Here is a 23,177-nt window from a genome sequence, read left to right as displayed (position 1 = left end):
GGGTTAGATACAGAGTAAAGCTCCCTCTACACTGTCCCATCAAACACTCCCAGGGCAGGTACAGCATGGGTTAGATACAGAGTAAAGCTCCCTCTACACTGTCCCATCAAACACTCCCAGGACAGGTACAGCACGGGTTAGATACAGAGTAAAGCTCCCTCTACACTGTCCCATCAAACACTCCCAGGGCAGGTACAGCACGGGTTAGATACAGAGTAAAGCTCCCTCTGCACTGTCCCAGAAAACACTCCCGGGGCAGGTACAGCGCGGGTTAGATAATATTATGTCCGTGTATAATTGAGACACGGACAGCAGGAGTTGATCATAACAAGTCTTTACTGAATGGAGACAATCGGGAAACTGAAACTACAGAAGGCTGCTAGTGCCTTTTATACAGGGGTGGTCACTGCCGGTACTGCAGTCTGAGACCAGTTATTCCCTTAAAGGTACATAAACAACAATTCCTCCCCTTTTAGATAAACAGTACATAACATTCATTTAACAACTAAATAATAACTAATTACAATTACAATTACTGTTGCTAGATACATTGGTTGAGGCTAAGCAATTATAAGTTCAGTCTTTGAGGAGGCTTCCTGATTCTGTCTGGATAACGCCTCTTTGGGGTATCAGGTTCTTCTGGTGAGGTTGAGTCGGGATCAATGTCGTTGTTTGGTTCCTCTGCTTCCAATATCACCGATTCTGCGGTAGATGCAATTGGTACTTCGGTTTCATCGCCAGGTGTATCAGATCGTGGTGTGGAGTTGACGTTTTCCAGTGACTCTAGAATCTGGTCAGCATGGCGTCTTACAATACTCTCTCCAACGTCCACGGTATACATTAGAGGTCCTTGCCGTGTACAGATCGTTCCTGGCTGCCATTTCTCTGTGCGGTAGTCCCGGGCCAAAACTGGTTGACCTATCTTAAAACTCCTGGTCGGCCTTTCATTCATATTCTGAAACTGCCTGTTCTCCACATCTCTTCGGACGTTTGGCTTAACCAAATCCAAGCGGCATCGTAGTCTTCGATTGAAGAACATCATGGCTGGAGTTTGGTTGGTAACCGCATGTGTTGCATTCCAGTAGGCAAACAAGAAGTTGTCCACCTTGTGTTGTAGGGGTATATCTTCATTACACATTGCCTTGATAGCCTTCTTGAATGTTTGAACAAACCTCTCGGCCAATCCATTAGTGGCTGGATGATATGGGGCGGATGTGTAATGCTTAACACCATTGTTCTTTAAGAACCTCCGGAACTCTTCAGACACAAACTGTGGTCCATTGTCAGAGCAAATCTGTTCAGGCAGCCCATTCCTGGCGAATATGGTTCGTAAGACTGTGATAGTTTTTTCTGTGGTGGTTGAGGACATTTTTATTACCTCTGGCCACTTTGAATGTGCATCCACCGCAATTAAAAACATCGAGTCCATAAAGGGACCAGCAAAATCAATGTGCACCCTTTGCCATGGAGATGAGGGCCACTCCCATGGATGTAGAGGGGCTTGTGGTGGGGCGTTTTGGACCTTCTGGCATCCTGTACAGCTCTTGGTCATCTCTTCGATTTCTCTATCGATTCCCGGCCACCACACAAACGCTCTGGCTAAGTTCTTCATTTTTACCCCACCCAGATGACCCTCATGAAGCTCATTGAGCACTCTATCCATCAATTTGGGCGGAATTACTACTCTGGATCCACACATCAAGGTCCCTCTGCACACTGACAGCTGTTCTCTTCTCGGCGAGAATGCTGGCAGCAGTGGTTCGCCATGTGCTGGCCACCCCTTCACCGTTAAATCATAGACCCAGGAGAGTGTCGGGTCATTTCTTGTTTCCTTTTCTATGTTTGCATTCGTCACAGGGAGACATTCGACTATAGTCGAGTGGAATAACTCCACTGGATCCACTGCCAGTTCTTCTTCCACCGTCGGTAACGGTAGCCGCGACAATCCATCAGCATTCCCATGCTGTTTAGTTCCTTTGTACTCGATGTCATATTGGTGTGCCCCTAGGAAAAGGGACCACCTCTGCAGCCGTTGTGCCGTCATTATCGGTACGCCCTTCTGAGGGTTGAAAATGGAGACGAGAGGTTGATGATCCGTTAGTAGAGTAAATTTCTGACCGTGCAGGTAGTGATTGAACTTCTTCACCCCCCACACCAGGCTGAGGGCCTCTCTGTCAATCTGAGCGTAGTTACGCTCGGCTGAAGTTAACGAGCGTGACGCAAAAGCTATCGGCCTCTCTGAACCATCAAGGAATTTATGTGACAGTACCGCCCCAATGCCGTAGGGAGACGCATCACACGCCAGTCTTATCAGTAGTGATGGGTTGTAGTGAGCCAATACTTTTCTTGAAGTGATTAGGTCCTTACTCTCCTGAAAGGCCCGCTTACATTCATCGCTCCATTTCCATGCTACTCCCGTTTGTAGTAGGGCGTTCAGTGGATGCAGAATTGTGGACAAATTCGGCAAAAACTTATGGTAGTAATTCACCAATCCGAGGAATGACCTCAGTTGTGACACATTTTCAGGCGCCGGAGCCATAACTACCGCTTCAATTTTGTCAGGGGACTTATGCAACCCCTCTTCATCAATCACGTGGCCACAATACGATATCTGTTTCTTAAAAAACTCGCACTTGGGGCGATTGGCTCGTAGCCTATGTTCACGTAGTCTAGTGAGCACCTGCTCTAGGTTGGCAAGGTGTTCACTGTCATCTTCACCTGTCACTAGGATGTCGTCTAAGTAACACTGAGTCCCCGGAATCCCTTGCAAGACTTGTTCCATCGCTCTTTGCCATATTGCTGGAGCTACATAGATACATAGAAGATAGGAGCAGGAGTAGGCCATTCGGCCCTTCGAGCCTGCTCCGCCATTCAATGAGATCATGGCTGATCATCCAAATTCAGTACCCGGTCCCTGCTTTCTCCCCATATCCCTTGATCCCTTTAGCCTTAAGAAATATATCCAACTCTTTCTTGAATATACTTAATGAACTGGCCTCCACCGCCCTCTGTGGTAGAGAATTCCACAGGTTCACCACTCTCTGGGTGAAGAAATTCCTCCTCATTTCAGTCCTAAATGGCTTACCCCTTATCCTTAGACTATGACCCCTGGTTCTGGACTCCCCGGCCATCAGAAACATCCTTCCTGCATCTAGTCTGTCCAGGCCTGACAGAATTTTATAGGTTTCAATGAGATCCCCTCTCAATCTTCTAAACTCCAGTGAGTATAAGCCCAATCGACACAATCTCTCCTCATACGTCATTCCTGCCATCCCAGGTATCAGCCTGGTGAATCTTCGCTGCACTCTCTCCATGGCAAGAACGTCCTTCCTCAGGTAAGGCAACCAAAACTGCACACAATACTCAAGGTGTGGTCTCACCAAGGCCCTGTACAACTGCAGCAAGACATCCTTGTTCTTGTACTCGAACCCTCTTGCTACGAAGGCCAACATACCATTTGCCTTCTTAACCGCCTGCTGCACCTGCATGCTTACCTTCAGCGACTGGTGTACAAGAACACCCAGGTCTCTTTGCACTTCCCCTTCTCCCAATCTATTACCATTCAAATAATAATCTGCCTTCCTGTTTTTGCCACCAAAGTGGATAACCTCACATTTATCCACATTATAGTGCATTTGCCATGTTTCTGCCCAATCACCCAACCTGTCCAAATCGTGCTGGAGTTTCACGACATCCTCCTCACAGCATACCCTCCCCCCCAGCTTTGTGTCGTCTGCAAATTTGGAGATATTACATCCAATTCCCTCGTCCAGATCATTAATATATATTGTGAACAGCTGGGGTCCTAGGACTGATCCTTGCGGTACCCCACTAGTCACTGCCTGCCACTCGGAAAATGACCCGTTTATTCCAACTCTTTGCTTTCTGTCCGCCAACCAGTTCTCTATCCAAGTCAATACCTTGCCCCCAATCCGATGTGCCTTAATTTTGCACGCTAATCTCTTATGCTGGACCTTATCGAAAGCCTTCTGAAAGTCCAAATACACCACATCCACTGGTTCTCCCTTATCTATTTTACCAGTTACATCCTCAAAAAATTCCAGTAGATTAGTCAAGCATGATTTACCTTTTGTAAATCCATGGTGACTTTGTCCGATCCAGTCACTGCTTTCCAAGTGCTCTGCTATTACTGATCCAAGACCTGATGCTACTCCGAATACCAGTCGATTATACTGGTAAAGACCTTTGTGAGTGTTTATCGTGAGATACTTCCTAGAGGACTCTTCAACCTCCATCTGCAAATATGCTTGTGCTAGGTCAATTTTTGTAAAACGCTTCCCTCCAGATAGTGAGGCGAAGATATCTTCTATCCTTGGAAGAGGATATTGTACTGTGTGAAGGACTGGGTTCACCGTCACCTTGAAGTCCCCACAGATGCGAACCTTCCTTGGCTCCTCAGACTTATTGTTTAACGTTTTCTTCATGACAGGAACGATGGGTGTCGCCCACTCGCTCCAGTCTACCTTAGATAACACGCCTGCATTCTCCAGATTCTCCAGCTCTGCCTCGACGGCTGGGCGAATTGCATATGGTACCGGTCTTGCTTTGAAAAACTTGGGAATTGCATTCTCTATTTTTATCGAAGCGGTTACGCCTTTAAGAGTGCCCAGTTCTTGTTGAAATACCTCTTTGGCGTTAGCTAAGATTGTTGACAATCGTCCAGGTGTGACGTTGTCATCCTTTTTACCTGCCACCGTCAGTGCCTGAATGGAGTGCCAGTCTAAACTTATCTTTCTGATCCCATCCTCGTCGCCAATATTATGTCCGTGTATAATTGAGACACGGACAGCAGGAGTTGATTATAACAAGTCTTTACTGAATGGAGACAATCGGGAAACTGAAACTACAGAAGGCTGCTAGTGCCTTTTATACAGGGGTGGTCACTGCCGGTACTGCAGTCTGAGACCAGTTATTCCCTTAAAGGTACATACACAACAGATACAGAGTAAAGCTCCCTCTACACTGTCCCATCAAACACTCGCAGGGCAGGTACAGCACGGGTTAGATACAGAGTAAAGCTCCCTCTACACTCTCCGGTCAAACACTCCCAGGGCACGCACAGCATGGATTAGATACAGAGTAAAGTTCCCCCTACACTTTCCGGTCAAACACTCCCAGGGCAGGTACAGCACGGGTAGTATACAGAGTAAAGCTCCCTCTACACTGTCCCATCAAACACTCGCAGGGCAGGTACAGCACGGGTTAGATACAGAGTAAAGCTCCCTCTACACTGTCCCATCAAACACTCGCAGGGCAGGTACAGCACGGGTTAGATACAGAGTAAAGCTCCCTCTACACTCTCCGGTCAAACACTCCCAGGGCACGCACAGCACGGATTAGATACAGAGTAAAGTTCCCCCTACACTTTCCGGTCAAACACTCCCAGGGCAGGTACAGCACGGGTTAGATACAGAGTAACGCTCCCTCTACACTGTCCCATCAAACACCCCCAGGGCAGGTACAGCACGGGTTAGATACAGAGTAAAGCTCCCTCTACACTGTCCCATCAAACACTCCCAGGGCAGGTACAGCACGGGTTAGATACAGAGTAAAGCTCCCTCTACACTGTCCCATCAAACACTCCCAGGGCAGGTACAGCACGGGTTAGATACAGAGTAACGCTCCCTCTACACTGTCCCATCAAACACCCCCAGGGCATGTACAGCACGGGTTAGATACAGAGTAAAGCTCCCTCTACACTGTCCCTTCAAACACTCCCAGGGCAGGTACAGCACAGGTTAGATACAGAGTAAAGCTCCCTCTACACTGTTGCCATCAAACACTCCCAGGGCAGGTACAGCACGGGTTAGCTACAGGGTAAAGCTCCCTCTACACTGTCCCATCAAACACTCCCAGGGCAGGTACAGCACGGGTTAGATACAGAGTAAAGCTCCCTCTACACTGTCCCATCAAACACTCCCAGGGCATGTACAGCACAGGTTAGATACAGAGTAAAGCTCCCTCTACACTGTCCCATCAAACACTCCCAGGGCAGGTACAGCACGGGTTAGATACAGAGTAAAGCTCCCTCTACACTGTCCCTTCAAACACTCCCAGGGCAGGTACAGCACGAGTTAGATACAGAGTAAAGCTCCCTCTACACTGTTGCCATCAAACACTCCCAGGGCAGGTACAGCATGGGTTAGATACAGAGTAAAGCTCCCTCTACACTGTCCCATCAAACACTCCCAGGGCAGGTACAGCACGGGTAGTATACAGAGTAAAGCTCCCTCTACACTGTCCCATCAAACACTCCCAGGGCAGGTACAGCACGGGTTAGATACAGAGCACAGCTCCCTCTACACTGTCCCATCAAACACTCTCAGGGCAGGTACAGCATGGGTTAGATACAGAGTAAAGCTCCCTCTACACTGTTGCCATCAAACACTCCCAGGGCAGGTACAGCACGGGTAGGATACAGAGTAAAGCTCCCTCTACACTGTCCCATCAAACACTCCCAGGGCAGGTACAGCACGGGTTAGATACAGAGCACAGCTCCCTCTACACTGTCCCATCAAACACTCTCAGGGCAGGTACAGCATGGGTTAGATACAGAGTAAAGCTCCCTCTACACTGTTGCCATCAAACACTCCCAGGGCAGGTACAGCACGGGTAGGATACAGAGTAAAGCTCCCTCTACACTGTCCCATCAAACACTCCCAGGGCAGGTACAGCACGGGTTAGATACAGAGCACAGCTCCCTCTACACTGTCCCATCAAACACTCCCAGGGCAGGTACAGCATGGGTTAGATACAGAGTAAAGCTCCCTCTACACTGTTGCCATCAAACACTCCCAGGGCAGGTACAGCACGGGTAGGATACAGAGTAAAGCTCCCGCTACACTGTCCCATCAAACACTCCCAGGGCAGGTACAGCACGGGTTAGATACAGAGTAAAGCTCCCTCTACACTGTCCCATCAAACACTCCCAGGGCAGGTACAGCACGGTTAGATACAGAGTAAAGCTCCCTCTACACTGTCCCTTCAAACACTCCCAGGGCAGGTACAGCACAGGTTAGATACAGAGTAAAGCTCCCTCTACACTGTTGCCATCAAACACTCCCAGGGCAGGTACAGCACGGGTTAGCTACAGGGTAAAGCTCCCTCTACACTGTCCCATCAAACACTCCCAGGGCAGGTACAGCACGGGTTAGATACAGAGTAAAGCTCCCTCTACACTGTCCCATCAAACACTCCCAGGGCATGTACAGCACAGGTTAGATACAGAGTAAAGCTCCCTCTACACTGTCCCATCAAACACTCCCAGGGCAGGTACAGCACGGGTTAGATACAGAGTAAAGCTCCCTCTACACTGTCCCTTCAAACACTCCCAGGGCAGGTACAGCACGAGTTAGATACAGAGTAAAGCTCCCTCTACACTGTTGCCATCAAACACTCCCAGGGCAGGTACAGCATGGGTTAGATACAGAGTAAAGCTCCCTCTACACTGTCCCATCAAACACTCCCAGGGCAGGTACAGCACGGGTAGTATACAGAGTAAAGCACCCTCTACACTGTCCCATCAAACACTCCCAGGGCAGGTACAGCACGGGTTAGATACAGAGCACAGCTCCCTCTACACTGTCCCATCAAACACTCTCAGGGCAGGTACAGCATGGGTTAGATACAGAGTAAAGCTCCCTCTACACTGTTGCCATCAAACACTCCCAGGGCAGGTACAGCACGGGTAGGATACAGAGTAAAGCTCCCTCTACACTGTCCCATCAAACACTCCCAGGGCAGGTACAGCACGGGTTAGATACAGAGCACAGCTCCCTCTACACTGTCCCATCAAACACTCTCAGGGCAGGTACAGCATGGGTTAGATACAGAGTAAAGCTCCCTCTACACTGTTGCCATCAAACACTCCCAGGGCAGGTACAGCACGGGTAGGATACAGAGTAAAGCTCCCTCTACACTGTCCCATCAAACACTCCCAGGGCAGGTACAGCACGGGTTAGATACAGAGCACAGCTCCCTCTACACTGTCCCATCAAACACTCCCAGGGCAGGTACAGCATGGGTTAGATACAGAGTAAAGCTCCCTCTACACTGTTGCCATCAAACACTCCCAGGGCAGGTACAGCACGGGTAGGATACAGAGTAAAGCTCCCGCTACACTGTCCCATCAAACACTCCCAGGGCAGGTACAGCACGGGTTAGATACAGAGTAAAGCTCCCTCTACACTGTCCCATCAAACACTCCCAGGGCAGGTACAGCACGGTTAGATACAGAGTAAAACACCCTCTACACTGTCCCATCAAACACTCCCAGGGCAGGTACAGCACGGGTTAGATACAGAGTAAAGCTCCCTCTATACTGTCCCATCAAACACTCCCAGGGCAGGTACAGCACGGGTTAGATACAGAGTAAAGCTCCCTCTACACTGTCCCATCAAACACTCCCAGGGCAGGTACAGCACGGGGTTAGATCCAGAGTAAAGCTCCCTCTACACTGTCCCATCAAACACTCCCAGGGCAGGTACAGCACGGGTTAGATACAGAGTAAAGCTCCCTCTACACTGTCCCATCAAACACTCCCAGGGCAGGTACAGCACGAGGTTAGATACAGAGTAAAGCTCCCTCTACACTGTCCCATCAAACACTCCCAGGGCAGGTACAGCACGAGGTTAGATACAGAGTAAAGCTCCCTCTACACTGTCCCATCAAACACTCCCAGGGCAGGTACAGCACGGGTTAGATACAGAGTAAAGCTCCCTCTACACTGCCCCATCAAACACTCCCAGGGCAGGTACAGCACGGGTTAGATACAGAGTAAAGCTCTGGATTGTGCCCAGTGGGGACAGGATTGTCCATGTCCTGGGGAATTTCACAAACCATCATTCAGAAGTCTTGGTTGTACATGCTTGTAATTTGAAACAAATATGTTAAGTGAAAACAAAAGCAAAATACTGCGGATGGTGGAAATCTGAAATAAAAACAGTAAATGCTGGAAATACTCAGCAGGTCAGGCAGCATCTGTGAGGAGAGAAACAGATTTAACGGTTCAGGTCGATGACCCTTCGTCAGAACTGGAAAAAGTTAGAGATGTAACAGGATTTAAGCAAGTACAGAATCGGGGACAGTGGGGAGAGGAGGAAAGAACAAAGGGGAAGGTCTGTGATCGGGTGGAAGGCGGGAGAGATTAAATCACTAAAGGGATGATGGGCCAAGACAAAAGGAGATGGTACTGGGACAAGTCGAGAAACAAAAGACGGGTCTAGAGGAGGTGTCAATGGGAACAGCAGAATCATCAACAGCTGCTGTCCGACAAAAATGGGGGCCGAGGTTATTGTCTGAAATTGTTGAACTCAACGTCGAGTCCAGAAGGCTGTAAAGTGTCTAATCGATGAGGTGCTGTTCCTCGAGCTTACCTTGAGCTTCATTGGAACAGTGTCGGAGGCCGAGGATGGAGAGGTCAGAGTGGGAGTGGGGCGGGGAATTAAAGTGAGTGTCCTATATCAGGTTTCGCGGTTGCAGACGAATTTCCTGCCCTCTGTCTGGGACTGGATTTGAATCCCGTGTCTCCGAGAATGCAGGTCTCGATGTGGAAAGGCAGCAGTTTGTGTCTTGCTCATTGGCAGTGATGTTCAGGCCGTCGCGTTTTCCTTCTCACGTGTACGATTTGCACCGCTGCAGCCCGTGGGTCCGGTGAGGTCCACACCGTCTGATCCGGAAGGGGCTGCCCTCATATCCGTGGAACAGGGGAGCGTCCCCATAGAAGAGCCCCAGCGAATCCCAGCACCCGGATCTATGGTTCAGAGAGCAACCAAACCTCTCGGATCCGGCAAGAAGTCCCTCCTGGTGCAGAAGTTTCTGGAAGCACAGCCGAAAGTGTTAGGAGTAAGTTGCCTCTTGTTGTTATTTTGGTTTCCGACCACTTATCCCACACCATCACTAAGACAGCCTATGTCCACCTCCGCATCATCGCCCGACTCCGCCCCTGCATCTGCTCATCCGCTGCTGAAACCCTCATCCATGCCTTTGTTACCTCTAGACTCGACTATTCCAACGCTCTCCTGGTCGGCCTCCCACGTTCTACCCTCCGTAAACTTGAGGTCATCCAAAACTCTGCTGCCTTGTACCCTCACTCGCACCAAGTCCTGTTGGCCCATCGCCCCTGTGCTCGCTGACCTACCTTGGCTCCCGGTTAAGCAACACCGCGATGTTAAAACTCTCGTCCTTGTTTTCAAATCACTCCATGGCCTCGCCCCTACCCCCCTCCCCCCCCCCCCTCCCTATCTCTGTAACCTCCTCCTGCCCCTAAAACCCTCCCAGATCCCTGCACTCCTCCAATTCTGGCCTCTTGCGCAGCCCGATTTTAATCGCTCCACCATCGGCCACTGTGCCTTCATCTGCCCAGGTCCTAAGCACTGGAATTCCCTCCCTAAACCTCCCGTCTCTCTACCTCTCTTTCCACCTTTAAGACGCTCCTTAAAACCTACCTCTTTGACCAAGACCTGCCCTACCATCTCCTTATGCGATTCGGAGTCAAATTTTGTTTGATAATCGCTTCTGTGAAGCGCGCTGGGGTGTTTTATTTTATTCATCCACTGGATGTGGGCCTGGCTGACGAGGCCAGCATTTATTGCCCATCCCTAATTGCCCTTGAGAAGGTGGTGGTGAGCCGCCTTCTTGAACCGCTGCAGTCCGTGTGGTGAAGGTACTCCCACAGTGCTGTTAGGGAGGGAGTTCCAGGATTTTGACCCAGCGACGATGAAGGATCGGCCGATATACTTCCAAGTCAGGATGGTGTGTGACTTGGAGGGGAACTTGGAGGTGGTGGTGTTCCCATGCACCTGCTGCCCCTTGTCCTTCTAGGTGGAAGAGGTCACGGGTGTACTCCGCTGTACTACATTAAAGGCGCTATATAAATGCAAGTTAATGTTGTTTTCCTCGCTGTATTCCCATGAACCTGGTTTTCCAAATGTGCTAATGTTCTACCCTCGTCCGTATCTTTGTTATCTCCAGACCATTGTTTCTTAATGTCTGTCATCGCAATTCAAGTGTCTTTCTCATTCCCAGGTTGTTCACATAGTGCTGGCACTGTGCCTGATACTCACAACCATGCCGTATCTCATTCTACTTACTTATGAAGAAATAAGACTGGGCATTATGTGGTGGTTGGTGATTCAGGTAGGTTATGTGCGCGAGTTTTGACTGATACATGTGTAATTGGCCAATGAACCTCAATATAGAGCAGTGTGTGGTGGTACATGCTCCATGGTAAATAAAGAGTCTAAATGGGGTAGAAGAGCAGAGAGTTCTGGGGGAACAGATACACAAAGCACTAAAAGTAACGACGCAGGTTAATAACTCACTTGGAGGACTGTGAACGATTCTGGTCGCCATATTGGACTTGGAGAACTGTGCACAGTTCGGGTCACCGTGTTATTGAAAGGATAGAGAGGCACCGGAGAAGGTGCAGAATAGATTCACTAGAATGGTACAACCTCTCAGTTCTGGAATCAATCAGGAAAGATTGAACAAGCAGGGGCTCTTTTCTCTAGAAAAGAGAAGACGAGGGGGTGACCTGATAGAGGTCTTTAAGATTATGAAGGGGTTCGATAGGGTAGACGTAGAGAAGATAATAAGAACATAAGAAATAGGAGCAGGAGTAGGCCAATCGGCCCCTCGAGCCTGCTCCGCCATTCAATAAGATCATGGCTGATCTGATCCTAACCTCAAATCTTCTATCACTCTGCATCCCACCCGAACCCATGTGATCTCCCGGGAGAGGCGAAAAACCAGATAAAAAACCCAATGGCCAATTTGGGAGAAAAAAATCTGGGAAATTCCTCTCCGACCCATCTAGGTGATCGAAACTCGTCCAGGAGATCACTCTGTCCCTATATTTTCTTCAGTACTTATCTTCTGTAAAGGCGATCTCCACCCTAGCCAGGAACAGGAATAAAACCATCTCCTGAAATCGAACACAGAATTAGAACACAGTAGGAGCAGAACCAGGCTACACGGCCCCTGGGCCCACTCCACTACCCACAGGGCCATGACCACTCCGAACCTAGACTCATGTCCAATTTCCTGCCCGCTCCCCGTAACCCTTAATTCCCTTTACTTCTAGGAAACTATCTATTTCTGTTTTAAATTTATTTAATGATGTAGCTTCCACAGCTTTCTGGGGCAGCAAATTCCACAAACCTACCACCCTCTGAGTGAAGAAGTTTCTCCTCATCTCAGTTTTGAAAGAGCAGCCCCTTATTCTAAGATTATGCCCCCTAGTTCTAGTTTCACCCATCATTGGGAACATCCTCACCGCATCCACCCGATCAAGCCCCTTCGCAATCTTATATGTTTCAATAAGATCGCCTCTCATTCTTCTGAACTCCAATGAGTAGAGTCCCAATCTACTCAACCTCTCCTCATATGACCACACCCTCATCCCCGGGATTAACCGAGTGAACCTTCTTTGTACTGACTCGAGAGCAAGTATGTCTTTTCTTAAGTATGGACACCAAAACTGTATGCAGTATTCCAGGTGCGGTCTCACCAATACCTTGTATAACTGCAGCAATACCTCCCTGTTTTTATATTCTATCCCCCTTGCAATAAAAGCCAACATTCCATTGGCCTTCTTGATCACTTGCTGCACCTGCATACTAACTTTTTGAGTTTCGTGCACCAGGACCCCCAGATCCCTTTGTACTACAGTACTTTCCAGTTTCTTGCCATTAAGATAATAACTTGCTCTGATTTTTCCTGCCAAAGTGCATAACCTCACACTTTCCAGTATTGTATTCCATCTGCCAAATCTCTGCCCACTTACTTAGCCTGTCTATGTCCCTTTGCAGGTTTTTTATGTCCTCCTCACTCACTACTTTCCGTCCCATCTTTGTATCATCTGCAAACTTTGATATGTTACACTCGGTCCCCTCCTCCAAATCGTTAATATAGATTGTAAAGAGTTGGGGACCCAGCACTGACCCCTGCGGAACACCACTAGTTACTGGTTGCCAGTCTGAGAATGAACCATTTATCCCAACTCTCTGCTTTCTGTTAGAGAGCCAATCCTCCACCCACGCCAGAATATTACCCCCAATCCCGTGATCTTTTATCTTGAGCAATAATCTTTTGTGTGGCACCTTGTCAAATGCCTTTTGGAAGTCTAAATACACTACGTCCACTGGTTCCCCTTTATCCACCCTGTATGTTACTTCCTCAAAGAACTCAAGCAAATTTGTCAAACATGACTTCCCCTTCATGAAACCATGCTGAGTTTGTCCTATTAAATTATGTTTATCCAAATGTCCCATTACTGTCTCCTCAATAATGGACTCTAACATTTTACCAACCACAGATGTTAGGCTAACAGGTCTATAGTTTCCAGCCTTCTGCCTACTACCCTTTTTAAATAAGGGTGTTACATTAGCAGTTTTCCAATCTGCCGGGACCTTTGCTGAGTCCAGGGAGTTTTGGAAAATTATTACCAATGCATCCACAATCCCTACCGCCACTTCCCTCAAGACCCTAGGATGCAAGCCATCAAGTCCAGGGGATTTATCCGCCTTGAGTCCCATTATTTTACCAAGTACCACTTCCTTAGTGATTTTAATCGTATTTAGCTCCTCCCCCCCCTAGAGCCCCCTGTTTGTCCAGTGTTGGGATATTCTACCGTGGGATAGTCTACCGTAAAGACTGATACAAAATAATTGTTCAGCGTTTTTGCCATCTCCATGTTTCCCACCATTAATTTCCCGGTCTCATCCTCTAAGGGACCAACATTTACTTTAGCCACCCTTTTTCTTTTTATATAACTATAGAAACTTTTGCTATCTGTTTTTATATTTTTTGCTAATTTACTTTCATAATCTATCTTCCCTTTCTTAATCAATCTCTTAGTTATTTTTTGCTGTCTTTTAAAGACTTCCCAATCTTCTATCCTCCCACTAGATTTGGCTACCTTATATGCCCTTGTTTTTAGTTGGATACTATCCTTAATTACTTTACTTAGCCACGGATGGCTACCTTTTCTTTTACACCCTTTTTTCCTCAGTGGAATATATATTTTTTGGAAGTTGTAAAATAACTCCTTAAATGTACACCACTGATCATGTACCGTCTTACCCTTTAATCTATTTTCCCAGTCCACTCTAATCAATTCCGCTCTCATACCTTCATAGTCTCCTTTATTCAAGCTTAGCACGCTTGTTTGAGATCCAACCTTCTCACCCTCTAATTGAATATGGAATTCAACCATGTTATGGTCACTCATTCCAAGGGGATCCTTTACTAGGACATTTTTAATTAATCCTGTCTCATTACACAGGACCAAATCTAAGGTTGCTTGCCCCCTGGTCGGTTCAGTTACATACTGCTCAAGAAACCCATCCCTAATACACTCAATGAACTCATCCTCAAGGCTGCTCTGCCCAATTTGATTTGTCCAGTTAATATGATAATTAAAATCCCCCATAATTATAGCTGTTCCCTTATTACAAGCCTCAACTATTTCCTGATTAATACTCCGTCCAACAGAGTTGCAACTGTTCGGAGGCCTATAGACTACGCCCACTAGTGTTTTTTTCCCCTTATTATTCCTTATCTCCACCCAAACTGTTTCACTATCCTGCTCCTTTGACCCAATATCATTTCTCTGTATTACAGTGATTCCTTCCTTTATTAACATAGCCACCCCACCTCCCCTCCCTTCCTGCCTGTCCTTCCTGATTGTTAAATAACCTGGTATGTTTAATTCCCAGTCATGGTCACCCTGCAGCCATGTTTCTGTAATGGCCACAAGATCATACCCATATGTCGTTATTTGTGCCGTTAACTCATTCATTTTGTTACGAATGCTACGTGCATTCAGACAAAGAACTATCAGATATGTTTTGTGACACTTAGTTCCTGTTTTTTCCCCTTTTGCTACTTTACCTTTTACTCCATACCTTCTGTCCCTTCCTGACACATTCTGTTTTTTAATTCCCCCACTGCTACCTAAGTCTATGACCTTCTCCGTTGTCATTTCTATTATTTGCTCTCTAGAAACCTCCCCCCCACTAATTAGTTTAAAGCCCTCTCTACAGCCCTAGTTATATGATTCGCCAGGACTCTAGTCCCAGCACTGGCCAAGTGGAGTCCGTCCCAATGGAACAGCTCCCTCCTGTCCCAGTACTGGTGCCAGTGTCCCAGGAAGCAAAACCCATTTCTCCCACACCAGTCTTTGAGCCACTCATTTAACTCTCTAATTTTATTTGTCCTAGCCAAATTCGCTCGTGGCTCAGGTAATAACCCAGAGATTATTACCCTTGAGGTTCTGTTTTTTAATTTGACCCCTAGCTGCTCATACTCCTTTAACAGAACCGTCTTCCTTGTCCTATCTACGTCGTTTGCACCAACATGGACCACGACAACTGGATCCACCCCCTCCCGCTCCAAGTTTCTTTCCAACCCAGAGGAGATGTCCTTAACCCTGGCACCGGGCAGGCAACACAGCCTTCGGGACTCCTGCTCTTGACTGCAGAGAACCCTATCTATCCCCCTAATAATACTATCCCCTACCACTACAACATTTCTTTTTACTCCCTCCACTTGAATGGCCCCCTGTACCACGGTGCTGTGGCCAGGTTGCTCATCCTCCCTGCACTTGTGGGGGAGACCAGAACTAGGGGGCCGTCAATATAAGAGAGTCACTAATAAATCCAATAGGAGATTCAGGAGAAACTTCTTCACCCAGAGAGTGGTGAGAACGTGGAACTCGCTACCACAGGGAGTGGTTGAGGCAAATAGTATAGATACATTTAAGGGGAAGCTCGATAAACACATGGGGGAGAAGGGAATAGAGGGATATGGTGATGGGCTGAGATGAAGAGGAGTGGGAGTGCAAACAGCGGCACGGACCTGTTGGGTCGAAGGGCCTGTTTCTGTGCTGTAAATACTTTGTAATAAAACCCCTGGTGAAGACCTCCGGCTGAATGATACAGGTCCCTAAGGTTGGGAAGGATACAAAGGAATGTGAAGAGCTAAATCTAATAGTAGAGAAAGACAGATTCCCATTTCTACAGCAGGAGGTCCCAAAGTGCTTTACAGCCAATGAAGTACTTTAGTAGTCACTGTTGTAATGTAGGAAACGCAACAGCCAATTTACGTACAGCAAGCTCCCAAAAGCAGCAAAGTGATAATGACCAGATATTTTGTTTTTAGTGATGTGAGTTGAGGGATAAATATTGGCCCGAGGACACCCGAGAGAACGCCCCCGCCCTGTTCTTCTTCCAGTAGAGTCTGTGGGATCTTTTATGTCAACCTGAGATGGCAGACGGGGGCCTCGGTTTAATGTCTCGTCCAACAGACGGCATCTCCGGCAGTGCAGCGCTCCCTCAGTACTGCCCCTCCGACAGTGCAGCACTCCCTCAGTACTGCCCATCCGACAGTGCAGCGCTCCCTCAGTACTGCCCCTCCGGCAGTGCAGCGCTCCCTCAGTACTGCCCCTCCGACAGTGCAGCGCTCCCTCAGTACTGCCCCTCCGACAGTGCAGCGCTCCCTCAGTACTGCCCCTCCGACAGTGCAGTGCTCCCGCAGTACTGCCCCTCGACAGTGCAGCGCTCCCGCAGTACTGCCCCTCGACAGTGCAGCGCTCCCTCAGTACTGCCCCTCCGACAGTGCAGTGCTCCCGCAGTACTGCCCCTCCGACAGTGCAGCGCTCCCTCAGTACTGCCCCTCCGACAGTGCAGCGCTCCCTCAGTACTGCCCCTCCGACAGTGCAGCGCTCCCTCAGTACTGCCCCTCCGACAGTGCAGTGCTCCCGCAGTACTGCCCCTCGACAGTGCAGCGCTCCCGCAGTACTGCCCCTCGACAGTGCAGCGCTCCCTCAGTACTGCCCCTCCGACAGTGCAGTGCTCCCGCAGTACTGCCCCTCCGACAGTGCAGCGCTCCTGCAGTACTGCCCCTCCGACAGTGCAGCGCTCCCTCAGTACTGCCCCTCCGAAAGTGCAGCGCTCCCTCAGGACTGACCCTCCGACAGTGCAGCGCTCCCTCAGTACTGCCCCTCCAACAGTGCAGCACTCCCTCAGTACTGCCCCTCCGACAGTGCAGCGTTCCCTCAGTACTAGAATCATAGAATGGTTACAGCACGGAAGGAGGCCATTCGGCCCGTCGAGCCTGTGCGGACTCTCTGCAAGAGCACCTCAGCTAGTCCCACTCCCCCGCCCTTTCCCCGGAGCCCTGCAAATTTCTTTCCTTCAGGTACTTATCCAACTCCCTTTTGAAAGCCATGATTGAATCTGCCTCCACCACCCTTTCAGGCAGTGCATTCCAGATCCTAACCACTCGCTGCGTAAAAATGTTTTTCCTCATGTCGCCTTTGGTTCTTTTGTCAATCACCTTAAATCTGTGTCCTCTGGTTCTCGACCCTTCCGCCAATGGGAACAGTCCCTCATCCCTGGAACCATTCTCGTAAATCTTTTCTGCACCCTCTCTAAGGCCTTCACATCCTTCCTAAAGTGCGGTGCCCAGAATTGGACACAAAACTCCAGTTGAGGCCAAACCAGTGTTTTATACAGGTTTATCATAATTTCTGCACTTTTGTACTCTATACCGCTATTTTATGAATATGATAGCAAAATACTGCGGATGATGGAAATCAGAAATAACAACAGAAAATGCTGGAAATACTCAGCAGGCCAGGCAGCATCCGTGGAGAGAGAAACAGAGTTAATGTTTCAGGTCTGGGACCCTTCATCAGAACTGGAAGAAGCTGGAGATGTAACAGATATTAAGCAGGTGCAGAGACCGGGAGGGGGGGGGGGCGGGGGGAGGTTTAGGAGGGGAGGAAGGAATAGAAAGAATATCCTGTACTTTTGTAAGAGCCAGGAAAGATAAAATGTTGCAGATGGGAATGGCAAAAATCATACTGCATGAAAAATGGGGGCAGGGATAATTATCTGAAATTGTTGAACTCAATGTTGAGTCCGGCAGGCTGTAAAGTGCCCAATCGAAAGATGAGGTGTTGTTCCTCGAGCTTACATTGAGCTTCATTGGAACAATGCAATAGCCCGAGGACAGAGAGATCAGAGTGGGAGTGAAGCGGTGAATTAAAGTGACAGGCGACCGGAAGCTCAGAGTCACCCGTACGGACTGAACGGAGGTGTTCCGCAAAGTGGTCGCCCAATCTGCGTTTGGTCTCCCCTGTAAAGTCTGTGGGTTGTGCAGTTAATAAATACACAGACTTCAGAAGTAACAAACAAAACAGGTCTTTACTATTCGAAGGTCAGGGCGAATCTGCCCCAGCAATCATGCCACAACACTTATACACTGGTGTGGTCACTATCGGTACTACAGTATACAGAAGCCAAACAAATAGTGCCACACCTAAAGTAGTTCTCTTAAAGGTGAACGGTTACATACAATAGTTTCCTTAAAGGTAGACGGGTACATACACTACAATCCTCCCTTTTTAGCTTTCAACATACTAAGTCCATAGTGAACATACATTCTAACATATATACAGGTCTATGTAAGACAGTTCATAGATTCAGTCTTTCTGGGGGTTTCCGGATTCTGTCCAGATAACGCCGCAGTGGTGTCGTCATTTCAGGCGGGCTAGGAGGTGCTTCTGGCAAGGTCGATTCGGCTTGAAAAGCCGTGTCAGGTTCAGCTGACTCCAGTATTATTAGATCGGAAGTAGGTGTTCTGGGTATCTCAGTCTCGACCTTACCCGGATAAGGTGGTGAAGTCGGTTGCCCATTTGTGGCGGACCCTATGATTTGGTCAACATGGCGCCTTATTATATTGTCTCCAATGTCCACGGTGTACATCAACGGCCCCAGCCGTTTCCCAATAGTTCCAGGCTGCCATTTCTCAGTACGGTAGTCCCGGGCCAAAACTCGTTGACCGATCTGGAAAGATCTAGTGGCCCTTTCATTCATGCCCTGGAATTGCCGGTTCTCTACGTCTCTTCTGACGTTCGGTTTTAGTAAATCCAGCCGGCATCTTAGGTGTCTATTACAAAACATCATTGCGGGAGTTTGATTTGTGACTGCATGTGTTGCATTTCGGTATGCCAACAAAAAGCTATCCACCTTATGTTGTAGACTTATATTTTCATTACTCATGGCCTTTACGGCCTTCTTGAAGGTCTGGACAAACCTTTCAGCCAATCCATTGGAGGTGGGGTGGTATGGGGCTGACGTGTAATGTTTAACCCCATTGCTCTTTAAGAATTTCTTGAATTCTTCGGACACAAATTGTGGTCCATTACCAGAACAGATCTGTTCCGGCAGGCCATTCCGAGCAAACATAGTCCTTAATACGGTAATGGTTTTTTCCGTCGTGGTGGTGGTCATCTTAATTACTTCCGGCCACTTGGAGTGGGCATCCACCGCTATCAGAAACATCGAGTCCATAAATGGACCAGCAAAGTCGATGTGTACTCTTTGCCAAGGCGATGAGGGCCACTCCCATGGATGCAGAGGAGCCTGGGGTGGCGCGTTCTGAACCCTCTGACATCCTAGGCAGTTCTTCGTGATCTCCTCTATGTCTCCATCAATGCCTGGCCACCACACAAACGCTCTTGCTAGATTCTTCATCTTTACTCCCCCCAGATGTCCTTCGTGCAGCTCCTTTAGCACCTTCTCTTGGAGTTTGGGTGGAATCACCCCTCTCGATCCACACATCAGGGTTCCTCGACACACTGACAGTTGTTCTTTCCTCTGTGCAAATGCTTGCAGTGTTGGTTCGCTCTGTGCTGGCCATCCCTCCACCGTTACATCATAGACTCGTGAAAGAGTCGGATCATTCCTTGTCTCATTCTCAGTCATTGAGTTTGTTATCGGTAGACACTCCACTATGGATGAGTGGAACAACTCTACTGGGTCCACTATACTCGCTTCTTCTACCATCGGCAATGGCAAGCGTGACAACCCATCAGCATTTCCATGCTGTTTAGACCCTTTGTACTCAATTTCGTATTGGTGTGCCCCAAGTAACACGGACCACCTTTGTAACCTTTGTGCTGTCATGGTGGAAACGGCCTTATTTGGGTTGAATATGGACACCAACGGCTGGTGGTCTGTCAGCAATGTGAACTTCTTACATTGTAGGTAATGGTTGAATTTCTTCACGCCCCACACAAGACTGAGGGCCTCCCTATCTATTTGGGCGTAATTTCGCTCCGCGGGTGTCAATGATCGGGACGCGAAAGCCACTGGCCTTTCCGAGCCATTTGGTAGCCTGTGCGAGAGTACTGCCCCAATTCCGTACGGGGAAGCATTGCAAGCTAGACGAAGGGGTAATGCTGGGTTGAAATGAGCCAACACTTCTTCAGAGGTAATCAACTCCTTGCTTCTGCGAAAAGCCTTTTTGCATTCTTCACTCCACTTCCATGGTGTTTCTTTCCGCAACAGGTCATTCAGCGGATGCAGCACCGTGGATAAATTTGGCAGAAACTTGTGATAGTAATTAATCAACCCCAAGAATGATCTTAACTGTGATACGTTTCCTGGAGCGGGGGCCTTCACGACCGCTTCTATCTTTTCAGGTGACTTATGCAGTCCCTCTCGGTCAATGACATGACCGCAGTATGAGATCCGTTTTTGGAAGAACTCACACTTCTTGCGATTAACCCGAAGGCCATACTCCTTCAACCTGGTGAGTACCAGTTTCAAATTCGTGAGGTGTTCTTCCTCATCTTTTCCCGTGATTAAAATGTCATCTAAGTAGCACTGCGTGCTTGGAATTCCTTGTAACACCTGTTCCATGGCCCTCTGCCAAATTGCTGGCGCCGAAGCTACCCCAAAGACCAGTCTATTGTAGCGATACAAGCCTCTGTGAGTGTTGATGGTGAGGTACTGGCGTGACTCTTCCTCGACCTCCATCTGTAAATATGCTTGAGCCAGATCTATTTTCGTGAAATGCTTCCCTCCAGCCAACGAAGCAAAGATATCTTCAATCCGTGGAAGCGGGTATTGTACCGTGTGAAGCACCGGATTCACAGTAATCTTGAAATCTCCGCAGATACGGACCTTCCCCGGTCCCCCTGGCTTATTACTTGGTGAGGACTTCATGACGGGAACAATGGGCGTGGCCCACTCACTCCAGTCCACTTTTGACAGAACCCCTGATCGTTCAAGTTCTTCCAGTTCTGCCTCCACAGCTGGTCGTATTGCGTAAGGTACCGATCTGGCCTTAAAAAACTTTGGGCTTGCATTCTCTGCAATCTTAACCTTTGCTTTAATTCCTCGCAGTGTTCCCAGTCCTTGCTGGAATACCTCCTTAGCTTCGTCCAATATTCTGGACAACCGTTCAGGTTTGACATCCTCTTTTTCGGAATCCACCGTCATGGTGTTTAGTGACTGCCAGTCCAACTTTATTTTTCGGATCCACTCCCGCCCCAGAAGTGGTGGTCCTCCCTCAGGCAATACATACAGGTCCAACCGGTGATGATCTTTATCCTTGTATCTCACCTTGACTTCTATCTTACCGATGGGGAATACTTTGTGCCCCGTGTATGTCTGTAGTACTAGTTCCGTATCCCGTAGTGGAATATGCTTGAAAAATTTCTTGTAGTCATGCTTATTCATGACCGTCAACGCCGATCCGGTGTCCACTTCCATTTTTACTTGGATCCTTTGCAATCTGTAGCGTTATCCAGATAGTTTGTCGGTCAACTTCATTGTTCACGTTGTGAATTCTCAGACTGTCCAGTCCTTTGCATTTGGAGTGTGAGACCGACTTCTGTTCCCTCAGACTCTTCTTAGTCACCTCTTGCACCTTTCCGTACCATTTTTGTGGTGACTCCTTATTGTTGTGCGTTGCTCCTGACCGGCATACCTTAGCTATGTGCCCGATCTTGCCACATTTCCTGCATTCTTGGTTTTTAAACCCAGCATTGATTCTGGTCGTGTGTTGTCTTCCCACAACGGTAGCATTTTATTGTGCTCGACGTAATTTGGTCCACCCCTAGTGCCGCCGCCTTTAGCTGCATTTCCGCCGTTCCTTTCGCTGCGGCTTCGTGCGATGCAGCTATGAGGACAGCCCTGTCCAGTGTGAGGTCATTTTCTTCCAGTAGTCGCTTCTGCGTTCCTTCTTCGGACAATCCGCATACGAACTTGTCCCGCAGTGCCTCTGTCAGATTCCCTCCGAACTGGCAGTATTTCACTAGCCTACGCAGTTCGACCAAGTATTCCGCATTGCTTTCGTCTTTCCTCTGCGTTCTTGCGTAGAATTTGAATCGTTCAGCCAGCATCAACGGTGTGGGGTTCAAGTGATCCTTCAGCACTGCTACATTATCATCGAAAGTCTGATCTGCCGGTTTAGCTGGTGAGAGAAGATGCTTCAACAACCCGAATGTTTTCGCACCCATCATGTTAAGTAAGGTTAAAGCTTTTTCATCCTTAGCTATTTTGTTAGCCTTACAATGTATCTCAATACGTTCTACGTACGTGGCCCAGTCTTCTATCTCCGAATTGAACTCGTTGATGTCCGCCCGCTTAGGCATCTTCCTTTCCTTGGGTACAACACAAGTATTTCTTTAAATATTCTTATTTATTTGTTTATTTCTAAGATGGCGGTTTTCCCGCGAAAATGGTGGTTTCCCGCTCTTTCCTTCTCGCCCCGCCCACTTCAATGGCGGTTTCCCGCTTCTGTCGTCTTCTCCGCCTAATGGCGGCTTCCCGCGTTTCTTCCCGGTGGAAGGGGTACGCTTCCCCCACAGCGGACAGGTTCAGCCGCTGGCTGGCTTCCGCACAGCTCCCCTTACTCGGCTCTGTCTTTTCCTCCCGCCCGCACGGCTCTACCGGCGCTGGGTACACCCCGTTAACGGAGGACAGTTCAGCCGCTGGACTGGCTTTCGCGCAGTCTCTCTCTCCGTACCCGGCTCTGTCGCTCTCTCTCCCGCACGTTCGGTTCCACCGGCTCTGGGTACCCCGTTGGTGGAGAACAGCTCAGCCGCTGGACTGGCTCTCGCGCAGTCTCTCTCCCCTTGCTCGGCTCTGTCTCTCTCTCCCACCCGCACGGTTCCTGTTCGCCTCCCAGCCCTCTCGCAGACCGGTGTTTCCCTCCCCGGCTGCGGCTGGGTTTCTCTTCCGGCGCCTACTCCCAGTCTCAGCGCTTCGTGGCTGCGGTCGCTGCCCGGCTTTTCCCGCCGATCGAGGTCCGACTGTCTCACGATGCCGTTGGACCCGACTTTCTGACTGGCTCCGTTC

At 48.7% G+C, this 23,177-nt stretch overlaps 1 protein-coding gene across 1 annotated transcript in view; it reads left to right on the top strand.

Moving 5' to 3' along the window:
* The window catches only part of LOC147092061 (uncharacterized), a 65,088-nt gene that overhangs the window by 8,719 nt on the left and 33,192 nt on the right, over nt 1-23,177 (top strand). Inside the window, exons 4-5 of the mRNA XM_085975789.1 lie at nt 9,661-9,864; nt 11,047-11,157. Of these exons, the coding sequence (XP_085831915.1) occupies nt 9,661-9,864; nt 11,047-11,157 (315 nt within the window). The remainder of the gene's footprint in view (nt 1-9,660; nt 9,865-11,046; nt 11,158-23,177) is intronic.

Source organism: Somniosus microcephalus, unplaced genomic scaffold, assembly GCF_052327205.1.
Source record: "Somniosus microcephalus isolate GS21.2 unplaced genomic scaffold, FLI_Smic_1.0 unresolved_chr2, whole genome shotgun sequence".
NCBI classification, from domain to species: Eukaryota; Metazoa; Chordata; class Chondrichthyes; order Squaliformes; family Somniosidae; genus Somniosus; species Somniosus microcephalus.
Note: the sequence above shows the minus strand (reverse complement) of the source record. Positions and strands in the feature narration are given on the sequence as shown.